Here is a 17,010-nt window from a genome sequence, read left to right as displayed (position 1 = left end):
GCTAGTACCCTTGTGTCGCTCTCCCCTCTAATGAAATAATATCCCTACTCCCTGCTAGCATAGGTCACACTCTCGAAGCATCATCACTATAAAAGTGATGTTTGGAGTGCCCAAACACAAACTCTGTTATAACATGTTCATTAATGATGGTTGAATGATGAAAATCTCTCAAATTTTATTCTATTTTCCTTGTAGTTTCCTTTACAACCGAAAGGAGCTTTAAATAACAACGCTTTTTCCATAGATTGTGCCCCAGAGGTGAGGTGAGGATCAGGAGGCTTGAACCTAAAATCTCTTGCAAGGAATGTAAGGATAAATTCTATCATTTTACATGGTTTATAATGATAAAGAAATCCTTTTACCTTAGCCAACTAGCCCAGGCATAGCCTGACTTGACCCAACTTGGCCAAACCCGCACCTTAAAATCTTAAACCTAATTACATGGGCGAAAAATCTCAACCCAGGCCTTGTTGGGCTAACTCATCAATCCAAACTTGCACCCCTACCTGCTACAAGAAAAGAAAGAATGGAACAAACTGTAAATTGAGTGGGATAATAAAAAATGATGTAGCATCTCAAATCCACGGTCAGGAGCCTATCGGGTCGGTCGATCCAAGTAAAACCATATCAAAATCAACAAGTGCCAACTGATTCGGATCAAACGACTGAGCACTCTTACAATGATATAAACAGGATCACGACCGTTCTTTCGACTGACTTCTTGTCAACATTTTCTTGGGCAAGGATGACGAACCAGCTGATCCAAGAAGGAACTTCTCTCTTTCGTTCTCTTCCATGCCACCAGTCAGTCTAGACTCTAGACTCCAACCCAGATTCCAAAACGCATTAACTAAGTAAGAGTTGTGGATAATATGATTAAACTTGAATAAGAAAAGGGCATATCAATTGTTTTCGTGTTCAACGACTATTGCTTGGGACTTGGGAGAAGAGAACGGGAGCGGTTGATTGACGATCGCGTGCTTTCTCTGCAACAACCCTTCTTCTCTTGTAACCCAGAGTCTATATTGACCCATCATCAGAAACATCTAAACCTTTTGTGGGTTAATTTTCTTCAGTTTGATTTGAATTCTTGCAGTCATGGCAACGAGTGGAAACACGAATATCAACGCCAAACTTGTGGGTTATATATATATTTTTTCCTTTGGCCCAGCTTTGTTTTGTATTCCTTATTGTACAGAATATGTGTTTTTATGTAATTCTTGATGCAAGTTCTGATATGGATTTCTTTGATTCTCAAAAATCTGAAATTTTGGGGTTCTGTTTACCATCGTTTTGATTGGTTTTTTCATACTTAATCCTACAACACTACGGTTGCATTCGATTTCTCTTGTTTATCGTTTTCGTTACACAGTGAGGCCTTTAATTATTCATTAGTTTATCTTTCTCATGTGGGTTGTTCGTAATTTGCTTGAATTTCGGTACTGCTTGCAGTTCAATGTGTTAACAAACTTCTATTGGCTCTGTAATTTATATTTCTTTTCCTTTCCCCCATCATCTATTCGGTCTTTTTTTTATCCATTAAGATTCTCATTTTAAGGCATTTTATGGATTTGTGCAAAACCTTAATCATATATTGCTTCACCATGATAGACTTTCAGTTTAATGCACTGTTTATTTATTTATTTTGGTGTGTTGGTAGAAGCTTCGACAGTCTTGAATTCTATTAATGCCTTCTATCATGAGTTATATGGGCATTTTAAGAAGTTTTCTTATTTTAGATGGTTTCTGCTCACGTTAGATAAATTTGAAAACTCTCTTGAATTATAGCCTTTTATGATTCTTTTGGTTTAAGTCTGTTAAGTTTGCTTGAATGATTTCTCAATTTGATTCTGTTTCAGATATCTTATCTAGAATGTGGCTTCCCTTTTGAGCTTTGCTTATGCTTATGTGGATATTTGGTTGATGTTACAGGTCCTTCTTGGAGATGTTGGAGCTGGAAAATCTAGTTTAGTTCTGCGTTTTGTTAAAGGCCAGTTTGTTGATTTTCAGGTTCTTCCCTATGGCCATGTGGATGCTTCAATGGTGTACTTTTACTTCTAAATCTTTTACCCTGGACTTATAAGGCTTACTTTCTTTCCTTTTTTTTTTTTTTTTTCTCATGGTGCAGGAATCAACCATAGGTGCTGCATTTTTCTCGCAAACATTGGCTGTCAATGATGCAACTGTAAAATTTGAAATTTGGGATACAGCAGGTCAGGAAAGGTATCATAGCCTGGCTCCCATGTATTACAGAGGAGCTGCTGCTGCGGTTATTGTGTATGATATAACAAATCAAGTGAGTGAAAACAGATGAAATTGCCTATATATTTATGTAAAAACTAAATGAAACTTTTCATCATGTACCAACAATGTAGTAATCATGCTGCCAATGTAACATTGAATAAGTTTATATTTACAGGTTATGAAGCATGCCCTATCCAACATAAAACTTTAATTAATTTTGCATGTATATCCACACAACTATATATTCTTGTCTTGAAATATTTTAAAAATCTGTAAGATAATTTTTTATAGAACCATTACTATTATATAAATAAGAGGTTTATTTTCCATACATTATGTAAACTCCTATCTAGTCCACTAAATATCAGAGTTTTTGGTTCACTGGAATGGCTTAATGTATAGTGTTTTCTTCTCCAGACATAAACTGAGCTCCTACTCTTCATTTCCTCTCTATAGGTTGGTTCAAACTGATCATTTAACTTGCGCCTATTCCTTCTTAGCCCTAAATCCAACAAACAACAGCATGAGTCAACTCCAAACCTGTGACAATTTTGATCATACCTTTAAGGATATGGGTGAGGGAGGAGGAGATTACTTCTATATTCCCAAGGACATTAAGCAAACATTGTTGATGAACATACCCATGGATCTTAGCTCGTCAGTGGAGTAGAGACAAGTGTAGAACTTAAAATAGAACAGCACATTTTTTAGGGAAAGATTGTCTAGGCAAAAAAAAATGGCCAGTTTTTGTAGAAAGCAGTATATTGCACCATGAAAGTACCTAATTGGTTCGGTGCCCAAATTCTGTTGTGATTTACTACCAAGATTTCAGGCACCCTCTTAGAATGCACTAGCAACATCACCAACTAGAGTTGCTCGCAATAATTATACGAATGGTTAGTTGTCCATGGCATCCAATTTGACACGCCCTCCCACATAATCTGAAACAAAAGTCCTATTGTTGATGGCCTAGAGTTCATGGAACACTAGCTTTAGTTGTTTTCCTTATGCCATACAACATCTGGAACCTGTAACCAGTTGCCAACTATTAAAGCTTCCATCTTAAAACCAATTGGCTTGAAGTGGGGTGGCCTCTTATGGCTCTTATACATGATAGTTGAATTACCCGCAGCCGATATGAGCCTGTCTCAATAATCCCCCTTATATGCAGGCCTTCTTTGTGGGCTCTGTCTTCGTGGGTGGAGCAAGGTCCATCATCGACGAAGCCCAACGTACCCACTCTAGTACGATGTTAAAGCTTCCATCTTAAAACCAATTGGCTTGAAGTAGGGTGGCCTCTTGTGGCTCTTATACGTGATAGTTGGGTTACTTACAGTGGGATATATCAATACCAAAGTATAGCCTGATGCTTTTGCTGATTTTCCATAATCCTACCCAACCCACCATGGGAACCCTACAATAGGGCTGCAGTTCCAGCAATTCAAAAGTCATGTAGATGCTATGATACCTCTGAAAGGTTGTTAGACTGAATAACGGTGTTGTCATGAGAGCTCAAAGGAATTATAGGATCTAGATTCCAGTCTTTTGACATATACTTTGTGCCAACTACTAGGTGATATTTAGAAGCCTCATCAGGTAGCATATAGGGAGTTTCTTTCTGCAGATGCTCCAACCTAATAGCCATAAACATCTCAAATGTTAGAAGTTAGAAAAATAAGTGGAAGTAAGCATAGTATGAGAATTGGAATTCTAGTAAAATGAATTCATTCCATACTAAGTTAGGGTAGCCAAAAGATATAAGACTTCAATGATCTTTAGTAAAATGTCCTGAATGTAGACTTTTTTCCGTTAATCAGCCTTAAATTAATTCTGCATTACTCTTTGGGTTGACAACCTTTCCACCCCACCAAATGATTTCCTGCTCCACCATCCGAAGGAAGATATATATTGAGGAAAACAAGAGGAGTTTTGCTTTCACAATGGAATATGGTGTATCAGTCTTTCTAATTAATACAGTTGGGTAAATAATTTTCCCCCTAATCTTTCATCGCTACTGAGGCCATGCATTATCTGTCTGCAGGATTTTTATAGTATAGAATTTCAGTTTGCAAAAGTTTCTTTTGGATTTCCTGAGGATTTCTTCATTTGTTTCTTAGGCTTCATTTGTCCGTGCAAAGAAATGGGTGCAAGAGCTTCAAGCACAAGGTAGTGTCTTCACTTCTCAGCAGGCATATATTTCTGGACTTCTCTGTCCAATTTATTTACTCAAATAATGGAAAATATAGTGGTTGACATCCCCTTCTGTGAAGGGTGTTTTGGAAATTAACTTTATGTAGCTACTCTCTACAAGGATGTTTAGTGACCGAGTGACACCCACATATCTTTCTGATTGTATTTGTGTGTTTGCATTTAGGTAATCCAAACATGGTTATGGCACTAGCTGGAAATAAAGCTGATTTGCTTGATGCAAGGAACGTGACACCAGAGGTATGTATATTTGACATTGTTTTAAGTTTTTATTTTGATTATATTGTCATATTACTGCTGATTATATTTTTGGCATTATCTTTAAAAATAATGGCTGCTTTATCATGCTATCCTAAACATTCCAACTTCTAGTGTGGTAATTTTTCACTTTTGGCTCTTATTTTGATGAAATTTAAACAGATCCTTTACGTTTTTCAGGGTTTTAGTTATCATTTATACTTTCTTTTTTTGGTTTGTTTTATTCAGTGTTGATAATTACAATATCTTACACATTTGTACAGCATTGATCTTACAGTAGCATAAATTGCAACTTTTGTGAGATAGCATGAATGGTAGAAGTGTAGAACGAGGTTCATATTTGGACCCCAAGTAGTTAGGTCAAGACTTAGTCAAGTTGAATTTAAGTTTCAAGATTACCATATGTTGAATCCATCGGATCCATTCTTTCTTGGGTGTCATTTGATTGCATTTCTGCTTCTCCTATGATGAGTCACTGTCATAATGACCTACCCACCAGCCACATGGCCCACATTAATTTCGTATGTTTTCTAATATCATTGTGTGCTGAGGCATTGTAGTTCTTAGTAATTGATTTCATATTGGTTCCTTTTCCATGTATAGATTTCATGGTATAGAGATACACTTTTTACTATCTTACTGGATTCCCTCCCCCCCCCCCTTTTGGTTTATTTTCTTGATGATGGGATGCTTTAGAAAACCTTATGCATTTCAGCCTAGGGCATGGGAAAGTAAACTGTAAATTGTAAAACATGAGTTAAAAGATGAGATATGTTTGTCCTAAAACTTGATTAGCGTTACAAATCTGAAGTTGACTTGTGAGAATTTTGTTGGTACTGTTTTCTGTTTCAGGAAGCACAAACATATGCTCAGGAAAACGGCCTTTTCTTTGTGGAAACTTCTGCAAAGACTGCAATTAACGTCAATGAGATTTTTTATGAAATAGGTACACTTTGCCCATTTTATGATAATAAATTATGGCAGACATGCTTGGAAAGTACAGTAAGGACTCGGAAATTGAACTTCTTTAACTGGACGTCAAGAATTGACATTAGGGTTGCACCTGAGGCTGTCTGGGCCTGGATTTTAAAGCCCAAGCCCAGCACAAGGTCATTTCTGCCTGCCCTAGCCTGGACCAGCTCTACTTGAGCTGGTAAATCCCAACTCAACCCAGCCTAGCCTGGCCTAAAATGCTCCTCCTAAGATGTTTAAATATATTTGTGAAGGGAGAGTCAAACCCAAGCCAAGTGCCCCTCCTAAAATGTTAAATATATTTGTGAAGGTAGATTTGAACCATAGCTTATAGGATTGGCATTCCGATGCCTCACTATCATGGCATTCAGGAATCTTTATGCATAGGCAAGTTGCACCCCTTAGTAAGGGTTGTAAACGACATATTATTTAACCTAATGTCCAATATACGATTAAATATCAGACATATATTTAACACCTGATTCATAACCATATCCGATTGACTATCTGAAAATTGAATTGGATATTGATTGTCCGGTTAAAGTTAAAAATAGAAATTTTGAATGTAAATTAAAGGACAAAAAATATAGTATAATAACTGCAACTCTTGTCTTTGACAATGACTTTCAAAACTGTATGTGGGTAATGTTACATTTGCAGTTTATACACGTTATATATTGGGATATATTCAATTTCGGTAATTGCTGGATCCTATATGCTACGTACGATATCTGGTCTGGTTATATGATTAGATATTTTTTAATTGGATCAGATATTATTGGATTGGAACTGGGTATCATTGTATCTGTATTTCCCGGGCCAAATCCAAATTTGGACCAGACAATATCCAACCTTTTGATAGACGATGCATTCCCTGGTTTGAAAACCCTGTTTGGGATAGCTATGGGCCCAACTAGAGAAATATAGCGCAAATATAAGGAGGTGATGGAAACCCGGTAATTGACCAGAATTATCAAAGGCCCACTTGGTAGAATAAAATAACGAAGGACAAAGTAATTATTTAACAGGGGCAAACAAGGAATAGAGGCTAAAATAGGGACAAAATAGGATTAGGGAACAAATGGAGAGGTATAATGGGAAAGGAGGGGATATAGTAACTTTTGAAATTGCTTCATCTCCTTCCATCGATACAAATCAGAAACCAGTGGTAAGGGGTCTTTGAATCAGATGTTATTAGAACTCAGCAATGGGAGCCCCAATTGAACCAGTATTTTGGGAGAATTTTTCAACTCTCAACCCTACTGATTACAACAATCACCAGCCCAATAACCAACCATTTTTAAGAAAACGAGCTGCTGAGTTGGATCTGGCAGTAGGGAGGTACCGTATCTGAACTCAACTATAGCTTCCCAATCCAGTAATTCAGCAGAAAAGGGTCACCCAAAGGTTTCGATTGACCCTCCCAAGTTTGGGATTGGTAGACCACATGAGAGAGATCGACCAGGTTCTCCTGAACACTGTTTTGCGCGTTAACAGAACCGAGAACGAATAGAAGAAGAAGAGAAGCAGGGAAGAGAAGAGCTAGAAGAGTGGAATAAATGAATTCAAGTAATTAAATAATGGGATTCCTTGTAAATAATATAAACTAAGAGTAATAATAAGAAGAGTTCTCTTCTTCAGCCTTTCAACAGGAATGAAACCTGTGGTGGCGTGACTCTCGGGTTTGATTTAGTTTCCCACTGGGATCTTCAAACGTCTGGAATCTTCAGAATAAGTTAGCAATCACCAACTCTCTGGAGTACAACCAGAGAAGCCCCAACATGCAAGCTAGACTCCAAGATAAACTCCGGAAATAGAAAGGTAGTGGTGGTTGCAGGTCTGACAAAGGTTCAAGGATTAATCTTGCAATGGGGTTTCGGGGTCAAGGTTCTGGGACTGTAATATCTTATTGTGGAGTGATCATTACTCAGGACCTCAATAAAGAAGAGAAATGATAGAGATCAGTCTTCGCTAGTTGGACTACTGGGTCTGCTGGTCACAGGAGTGGGGAGAAAATTAAGTAGAATATCTTCAGGGAAGGAAAACAAGGAGAGCAGGGGTGGAAGGGTACTGAAAATAAAGAGTTGTAGGAATGAGGTTAAAAACAGATGAAAGAAGAAGATTTCGTACCTTGGGAGACTTCAGCCAAATTCAATATTTCAATTCATTCTAACATCCATCGTAGGTAACATGATTATATATAAATATAATTCTGAACAACGAAATAGAAACTACTCTACCTAGGAAACTAAAGGTCTGTATGGTATCGTTACAAAAAATCGTTTCTGGTGTTTTTCTTGTTTTTTGGAACAAAATCTGGTGTCGTCACATACAGATTTCTTGTTTTTTGGAAAAAAAAAATGTACAGAATTACTCCAAAAATACAGAAACAGAAAAAGCAGTTTCTGACTCAGAACCAGTTTTTTGAAACAGAAACATTGCCACACAGAGCCTAAACTTAAACAAGGAAACTAAAATATGGAAACAATCTCCTATGTAATCCACCCAAAATGAAGATCACAATGAAAGAAGGTTAATTGTATATGGTTTACCAGCCCCCTTTAGACCAGTTAAATCGGGTTGGGCCGATTGCGTCTCAGTTTGGGTCGCCATAAGTGGTGGGTTGTTCTGGTCTAACCATACTAATGCAACTGCATCAATTGTTGTTGAAATTAAAAAATTTTCGTCCTTTCCATTGTTAAGCTGTTTATTATTTTCGTGGGCCCCATTGATCCATAATCAGGGTTATTGATCCCGGGATTGTATCATTGGGACCACCAGTGCTTCCTAGAGAGAGAAATCAGGGCATGCGAGAGTAAGTCAGGATTGCAGGGAATTTTTTTTTTTATTTTTTTCTGGGGGGGGGGGGGGGGGGTGGTGGGGGAGGAGCATACCTGTAGCAGCTTCTTCCCCATATTGATCTCTCCACTTGCCTGTTTGTCAATGGGAACAGAGGATAGATAGCAATGATTTCCCTCATTTTACATACATTGTTATGTTATAAGGCCAAATGACAAGTTTTTCCTTAGAAAACCGCTTCCATATTAACTATGTCTTGCAAAAATAATGGAGCTGGCTTTTCTGTTTTTTCTGAAACTAACTTCTTTTTACTTTCAAGATTTCTTCTCTTCTGGACCTTTCCCAAAGAACCATATACAACAACGAAGAAAAACATGGTTTTTGTATTCAAAAACTATTTTTCTGTTTCCCAAAAAAATAAAAATAAAAAGAGTAATTCAACGCTTCCAGACAGCCCCAAGACTGTTTGTATGTTAATACATCCCTTGCAGTTGTTCAGTCTGAGTGCATCCACAATCATGTATCATTATCAACTATGCATTATGAGGAAGTATGCAAAAATACCTTTATAATCTTTTATGCATGATGGGAGGGATTTCCATACTTAATGTAGGTGAAGAGGTGATGCAATCCTGGGTTTCGAACCCCTTGATCTTGGATCGCTCTGGGCCCACAAGTGACCATTAACGCAAATTGAATAAATAGTGTCAATTTCATAAATATCCAGGACAGTTACTCTTTTGGGAAGTACCAACACTTAGAACAAAATTGTAATAGACAAAAGGAAGAGGAAAATTCTGCGAGTTTAATATGAGGAAGATAAAACAGAAATATGAAAGTAGGTTCTAAGCGCAAATAGAATTGAATGAAATAGGTGCCTCGTGCATTGGGTACACCCTTTGAATGAAATAGGTTGTCTTCAACATTCAATAAAACGCAACCAGGTGCAAATCAGGTTGATATTGAACGAAAGAACTCTATCAGTAGATCACTGTTCAACCTGAAATTTCAGGTGTTGATTCGTAACTCGTAGGTCTTCTGATTCCAGTCAACCAGCATCCAAAGCAACTAACAGAAACTTGATTCTTAATGTCTGAAATTAAAACTGCCTGTAGTTTCAGATTGAATGGACTAACCTTGATGGAGATTGATCAAACTATATGGGGTGCAGTTAGATCATCCATAACAGAGCATGGTTTGGTTTAGAAGAGTTGATTGCAAGAAAGATGCATAAAAGAGTAATAATAGAGTAAAGGGAGGCAGAGGGTAAGGATAAAGATAGGAACAAGTAGAAAGGACAATGGAAGGATTGAGGAGAGGAAGCAAACCTGAGGGAGAAGAAGAAGAGGAACACCAGAGGGTTTGCGCAACAGCAGCATTCTACAAGATTAAACTATTCCATTCAATTCCAATTGTATATCTAGGTGAGTGCTTAAATATGTAAGAAAAAGAAACCAAAAAAAGAAGTTTCCTAATCAAACTCTATAACTGACTCTTAAAATCAAATACTACAAATGTTATATAATTTCAATAATGAAAGTAAAATTAATCCCAACAACTAAAGAAAACCTTCAATTTGCCCCTAGTGGACGTAACTGCATCGGTAGGTGCCTCAGTTTGGCATTTATTCTCAAATTTACTTTTTTCGACAGTTCATACTCCTGGTCACAAGGCCATTGCCTGTATCTTTATATGGTGTCAAATTCAAATATTACAGAAGGTTAAAATCATTGTATTATGATCTGAGCGACTGAGCCCCGCATCCAATGATCTCCGAGAACTATCTGTCCAATTTAGATGGGCAGCTCTGTAAAAATGGCCACCCACATCAAGTGTGTATTGCACAAATGCTTCTCTCTTTCTGAATGCATATATATATATATATATATATCTTATCTGACATTGTTCCTTGATGATTACAGCAAAAAGGCTTTCTCAAGCACAACAGGTGCAGAACCCTTCAGGAATGGTTCTAACAGATAGAGCAATTGAGAGAACCACCAGTTCATCATGCTGTTCTTGAAGCTTCCGTGTACTGCTTCATCCGCATCATCTTGTATTTTACCAACCCTGCTCCATTTGCACCAGTGGTTTTCCTTCTGTAAAAACTAAACTCTTGTATTTGGCTGTTCATTCATTGAAATCTGTAGTTGAAAATTATTACTTGATACATGAGAATGACTGATTAGCCATATTTTCTTTATGCATGTTTGCCCCCTTCTTTGTGTATGTATTTACCTTGTACAGATTTGGTGGAGTTTGGTGCATTTAAAAAACCAGACTGGAATGTTGAACTGGAAAGTGTTTCAATTCCCTTCTCAGATCTGAATTTTAAAAGCAAGGTTAGGAATTTCTAAAGCTTAAAAATGTACTGAAGGGGAAGAAAAAGGGCATAAAAAAAAGTTTCTCTATTTGGAAAATTGGCCAAAGAGAATCAGTTATTATTTCCTCCGGCATTGTGGAAACCAAAAAATGATTTTGAACTCAAGAGTTCTTGTGCTGAATGTCTGTATTGACTAGCTTCCTGCTGTTGGTTTATGCCACACTCTGTTATTTTCCACCATTGAATTCACTCACCAAATTCCTCTTGCTCTCCTCCCAGACCTTAGCCATGTTAATATGGATTACTTCAAAGTTTATGCAGGACTGGTTTGGCTCACAGTATATTGTATAAAATAGGGGCTAGTTTATCTTTTTGCGGAAATGTTTAGTAGAAAATTTGAGATGCAATGAGGCATGATGCCTGGTTAACATTTTCTTGATCAATGATATACATTTAGGATTACAGCATAAAAAAGAGTCCAGGTTTGGTGTTCCAGAATGATTCTGGCATGTCATAGGAGTTCTCTTTTTTAGTATTCTTTTCAGGCCATACTGTTTCCATATTGCAAATTTCAGTACTAAAGTAACTATGCCATTTGGCAGAAGGAGTCATATTGTTTTACCTTATTTTCCTATAGAGAACTAATAATATCATGGGCTATTGTTTGAAAGCACTAGTAAATTATACAGTAAGCCATGGAAAGCCATGGGCTAATTCACAAGTGAATGTGCATGAGAATCATTCACATAGCTTCGTTGGGTCATTAGGCACCTTTCCCTGCTTAGAGCATCTTCTGTCACTCTGCAAAGGAAAGTACCTGGGTGTTCAGGCCCAAGGGTAAACCCTAATTACACGCAATCACACCTGACCCATGTAACAGATCAGTCACGGAGAGAATCAAGTTGGAGATGTCTGTTAACGCATGATACCTTCGCGAAACATCAATGGAAATTAAATTATAACAAGCCCATGTCGTGACAGTTACATTATCCACAAACCATCGTGACAGATATCCATTGTATGTGTTCTGATGGGGACCGTATGAAACACATAAATCCAATCAATCTTTCACACAGAAACTAAATGGGAAGGGAAGCATCTATACCCCAAAAAAAAAAAAAAGGAAGGGAAGGGAAGTATAGAAAAACTAGTGCAAGAAACCCTGAAGCAACTTTCTCTATAAATAGCCTTATACATCCCATGAAAAAAGGGAAGGGGGGGGGGGGGCGGGGGGAATTAAGAACAACCTCAAAACAGTCAGGCCACTTTCAAAGTCCTATTACCCAAAAAGAAATCGTAAGCATTTCTTTATCCTTAGATGGGTAAAAGATTTCATAAGAATTTCTCTATCTCATGGGGCACCACCACCATTGGTACAGTATCAACTTTGAGCTAATGGACTGATCCCATCAACTTCCAGGTTGATCTCATACGCCTGAACCCTATCCACTAACATCTGTTGATTCTGCTTCCAAAAAGAGCTTGAGTGGAGAAGTGGACCCATTACCGTATCAACATCTCTCTGTTTACATAGTTATTGTTTATGCTTTCCTTAATATATGTCCCGACATTCATATCTGTTCAGGCCATTGACAACAGAAACTTTAACTTCTTCAGGTGCTTCAATAGTTCTCAGATTACCTATATTGTCAAAGTACTTCCACAATCAATTCCACTTCAGTTTGCTTCTTTATTGCCATACAATGAGAATAATCCAGCTCAATTCATTAAGCAATCCAATTGCCTAACCCTATTAAAACTTGTCCTTAGTATGTTTATTAATCACATACAACCCACAATGACTAGGACCCGGGTTGCAGAACTTTCCTGCTACCCTAACTCGCAGTCAAAGGAATGAAATCTCAAAGGGTATTTTTTGAAAAATACTAAAACTTAAGAGGATATTTGAACCCAAAAGAGAAGTAAATTATTTCATTTCTTTAGTGGCGGCATAGTCACACTTGAAGCACTGGTTGTAAGATGATGAGGTTCCCAATAGAAAATGCTTCATAGATAGGTTAAGGAAGGTACATTTGGATCAATAGAAGCACCAATAGCTTTCATCCAAGGGGGGACAAAAACAAAATACAGAAGTACAAAAGCTCCCACTATGTGTTGTAACCCACAAACTGACACACCTGACACACCTGATACTTAGGATAACAGCAAGAACTACCATTAACTACCAACAAATTATTTCCATTGAAGTCCTTGAGAAGCTGCAGAAGAAGCACAGTCCATTGGTTGGAATCCAATTCTCTCCTTCTCTAAGTCATAGACAACCTCCACATTTTGCTGCTGAAAATTCCCAAACACTCCAGCTGGCCCATAGTCACCATCATCCATACTTTGGAATAACAAGCACTTCACCACAGTTGAGTTAATTGGAGCTCCCATGGCATAGAAGTAGTTCTCCTTGGGCAACATTATGGTCACATTATTCAAGAAATGGAAAGACATTGAAGGAAGAAGATCATCTAAAGCTGTTTTGTTGCTTAAGCAAGGAACTTTGTAACAGAGATCGAACCCGGTTCTCTTCTCAACTTCAGTCGACCGAGGGAGATTTATCAATGACTGCGTTACTGAGATGAGTTGCGAATAAAAGGGCTCTGGCAAGTGAGTATAAGTTGTGCCTGAGTCAATCAACAAGCCACCATTACCTGCTGAATCGAAATCCCGCAAGGTTGTGGGGACTTCAACTGCACTTTTACTGCCTATGCTAATCGCTTCAAGGCCAATATAGTAATAGTTAGGGTACATGGGACTTCTCAACATTGGTGTAAATAGTGAATTGTCTTTGGAAGAGATTGCAAGGTCTCCTATAACTAATGGGCTAGAGATGTTAGGATTGTTAGCAAACTTGAATGCCAAGAAGCAATGAGAAAATCCCTTTTGAAGAAATCCTAGTTGTGAGGGGAGGGAGAGTGCACCCCTACCAAACCCTGCAATTCCAATGGGTTCTCTATATGTTACTCCTACACACCCAAAAACAAAATTTGGAATATCCCTAGTAACGTTAGGGCTACTTCCATGAACCCTAAGGTTATCCTTAGTTAGGGACCCAGTGACAACTCCACCTGCACCATACGTATAAGAAAATGAAGGGCAAGGTCTAGGGCAGGAACCCCGAAGAAGCATACTCAACGAGCAACCAGCCATGGTACATGGATCATAAGAATTATCAGAACTATGGACATCAATGCAGAAGGGGCTAGTACACAGGTCTCTGAGGGCTGAAGTGGACTGGAAAGGAGAGAAAATGGCCATTGCCTTATAATTTTTGTAGTCATCACAATTCATGCAATCAAAAGTGAGATTACCACAAGGAACCCAAGTAAGATCACTTCCAGTGTCCATATACACTTGGGTTACTTGTGGGGGTGTCCCTAAATTTAGAGAAATCAGATACCCATCTCTTACTCTTCTCAATGGCTCTAGCATGTCCAGCTTTTCTAATGGTTTCAATGTTGAACCTCCTGATGCAGCAGGAATGGGAGGGGAGGTTCTAGAGTGAGTAAGACCCAACACTAATGAACTAGAGTCTCTGTGTCTTGCATGGCACGGACTGATCAAGGTGGTGAATAAGAGAAACGTGGTGAAGGTGGTCATGAAGAATGCTGGCCTTTCCATTCCTTAATTAGGTTTAAGGTGGTAAAAGAGACTGATTAAGCTTCTATTTATAATGGAAGTTTGAGACATTAAATGGTGCTTATTGGTAGGTTAATTGTTGTAAATTAGGGTTTGTGCGTTCTGATATACATGCCACTACGTTGAGAAAAGACATTGCATGGAAGAGAATATTGAGTAATAATGACTGAGTTAGTCCAATGAGGTAAAGAAAGAGAGAGTGACACAGCAGCATTACCTTATAAAGAAAGAAGTGGGGAACCGCACCGCCCTTAAAACAAGAGATATACATGTAGTTGTAAGGCTGCATGATATAAAAATGGAGGGAGGCCTACTATTATATACATCAATAAATAGGAAAAAAAAAGAGGGAGGCCTATTATAGACATGTCCGCATGCTTTGATTTCTATGTTTGTAATATTCTTTGTCCCAAGTTTCTAAGCGTGGCCTACCCAAAAAAGGTTCTGAGGTTTGCATGTTTCAACGTAGGACCCACAAAAAGATATACATGTGGCATAAATAGGACAAAGTTTTCTTTGACCGCACGATGAGATTCATCCGTGATCCAAGGGTCCAGAAATCCCCCCTCCACCTTCTAGTGGCCTTGATCACCAGCAACGAATAGATTCCGTGGGTGCAGGAAAACTCGATCCTAAATAAAAAATTGAACACTTTTATTTTATTTTATTTTATTTTATTTTATTTTTTTTAATATGTTAAGTTCCATCACGGTTTCAAGTATCGGTCTGGATCATCCATATCAGATTGGTATCGGCTGAGACCGATCCCCGATCTGATACTGATCCGGATCGGTTATCCAGATCGTTTCAAGGATAAAATAGTAAAAAGATACTTTTTTTTTTTTTATAAAAAATAGGGCTAAAATAGACAGATACCCACCAATCCGATCCGAATTGATATTGACAAAGACCAATATTGATACCGATACCGTCCCCATTGATGCAGGTACACACCATCAGATACGGTCAGTGAGAGGGTATACTCCAGGATCTCCAATACAAGAGCAACATGGTGTTTTTACAACATTATGTGTAGACACAGATACACATCAACCGATAACATTTTTTCTTTCAAAAATAATAAACACATTGGACAAGTGTCATAAACTCATACTATTTTCTTAACCATATCAGTTAAATTGTAAGCATCACAAAGATAAAATCACCCTTTCAATCTCACAGTTTGACATATGTCAAATAAACAGTGTACTTGAAGTAATTAAATATTAGGTTTATCTCTTGCATACTTATATAGCTCCTATGAAAATAGTAAATTTGTGTCGAAAAACAAATAATATTGAGAGAGAGAGAGAGAGAGAGAGAGAGAGAGAGAGAGAGAGAGAGAGAGAGAGAGAGACCCATCTTTGAATCATGGGACTCAAAATATAAGAGAAAAGTTTGTGCCGTTTGAAGAATGTATAAGTACTTAAAATATTCAGTGTCGTGTTTCAGATTACAATAGGATCTGGAAGGGGCAGGACCAAGGAAAATTGGATCTTTGATCCCACCTCCAAACAAAAATAGTACGCTACTTTGGTCAAACTCCACTTCCCATGCGGGTTTTCAGGCCATGACCTACGCAAAATAGTAATGAAAAGGTTAACATGCAAAGTTAATAATTAAAAAAAAAAAAAAGGATAGTAAATATAAAATAAACTACTACCAAACTCCCTGAAATGCCGTTAAGTGAAGGAGATAATGGATCCATAAAAATATAAAAATTTCTAATTCACTAAAGTGAATTGGCTTTTTATCTACTTGAGCAACTCTGAGGTGTTAAAGACGTTAACATAGTTAGGTTTTGTTGGTTTAGTTCGATGCAAGAATTTTTAGGTAAAATAAAATACGAATCATTTTAAGAAGGAAACTACACATGTTTTTAAAACTTATATAAGATACAACCCTAAAGTGTAAAAAATATCAACCGTATCCCTAAAGTCTAACACCGTTACTTTAGAAATCAAAATTACTCTTTTGACCTTCAAAGTAAATATAAGGTTAGAGAAGGGCAATTCTCTTTCTTCTCTTCAAATCGGTTTCTCTCTGCTTAAACGATTAACTAGGAGAAGGGCAGTTCTCTAGAACCCTAGAATGAAGACATTGAAGCTCGATCCTACCATGAGACGTTGAAGCTCGATCCTAGCAAGAGGCATTGAAGCTCGACCATTTCAGCAGGAGACATTGAGGTTTTGTCGGAGGAGCAGCTACAACCATAACAGCCACCACCACACCTCCCATCGAAGTAGCAGCGGCCAAGTAGGGTAAGAGTTCAAACTGTAGGAGCAGTTTTTCCCTTTCTTCTATTCACTGCCTTCTTTCAAACCCTGATTTTTCCATTTTTAAAGGTTCATTGCATTCTTTCAAACCCAGATTTTCCATTTTTAAAGATTCATTGTCGTATTTCAAACTCAGATTGCACATTATAAAAGTTCATTGCCTTCTTTTAAACCCAGATTTCACATTGTAAACGTTCACAATTGATATGTTTCAAAGTTAGATTTTACATTTCAACCATTGATATTTGTTAGAGATGTGTTAGAGGGTATTCACAATTCGTT

The 17,010-nt window shown here is 37.7% G+C and overlaps 2 protein-coding genes across 2 annotated transcripts; one reads left to right on the top strand and one right to left on the bottom strand.

Annotated features, from left to right (window-relative positions):
• Positions 1-814: 814 nt before the first annotated feature.
• Positions 815-10,684, top strand: LOC122078001 (ras-related protein RABF2b). Its single transcript, XM_042643880.1, has 7 exons — positions 815-1,137; positions 1,933-2,010; positions 2,129-2,296; positions 4,362-4,410; positions 4,619-4,692; positions 5,563-5,656; positions 10,404-10,684. The coding sequence occupies exons 1-7, from the start codon at positions 1,099-1,101 to the stop codon at positions 10,502-10,504; spliced, it is 603 nt and encodes a 200-aa protein (XP_042499814.1). The 5' UTR covers positions 815-1,098; the 3' UTR covers positions 10,505-10,684.
• A 2,107-nt stretch (positions 10,685-12,791) lies between these two features.
• On the bottom strand, positions 12,792-14,451 carry LOC122080366 (probable aspartyl protease At4g16563). The gene has a single exon (XM_042647323.1). The coding sequence runs from the start codon at positions 14,432-14,434 to the stop codon at positions 12,998-13,000; it is 1,437 nt and encodes a 478-aa protein (XP_042503257.1). The 5' UTR covers positions 14,435-14,451; the 3' UTR covers positions 12,792-12,997.
• Positions 14,452-17,010: the final 2,559 nt, after the last annotated feature.

Source organism: Macadamia integrifolia, chromosome 5, assembly GCF_013358625.1.
Source record: "Macadamia integrifolia cultivar HAES 741 chromosome 5, SCU_Mint_v3, whole genome shotgun sequence".
In the NCBI taxonomy this organism is placed as follows: domain Eukaryota; kingdom Viridiplantae; phylum Streptophyta; class Magnoliopsida; order Proteales; family Proteaceae; genus Macadamia; species Macadamia integrifolia.
Note: the sequence above shows the minus strand (reverse complement) of the source record. Positions and strands in the feature narration are given on the sequence as shown.

What these genes read in the sequence shown, in the direction of transcription:
- LOC122078001 (XM_042643880.1), top strand. Translation starts at nt 1,099, where the DNA reads ATGGCAACGAGTGGAAACACGAATATCAACGCCAAACTT. An exon ending in GCAAGAGCTTCAAGCACAAG is followed by an intron (nt 4,411 to 4,618) that starts GTAGTGTCTTCA and finishes GTTTGCATTTAG; the next exon opens with GTAATCCAAACATGGTTATG. An exon ending in TGAGATTTTTTATGAAATAG is followed by an intron (nt 5,657 to 10,403) that starts GTACACTTTGCC and finishes TGATGATTACAG; the next exon opens with CAAAAAGGCTTTCTCAAGCA.
- LOC122080366 (XM_042647323.1), bottom strand. Translation starts at nt 14,434, where the DNA reads ATGGAAAGGCCAGCATTCTTCATGACCACCTTCACCACGTTTCTCTTA.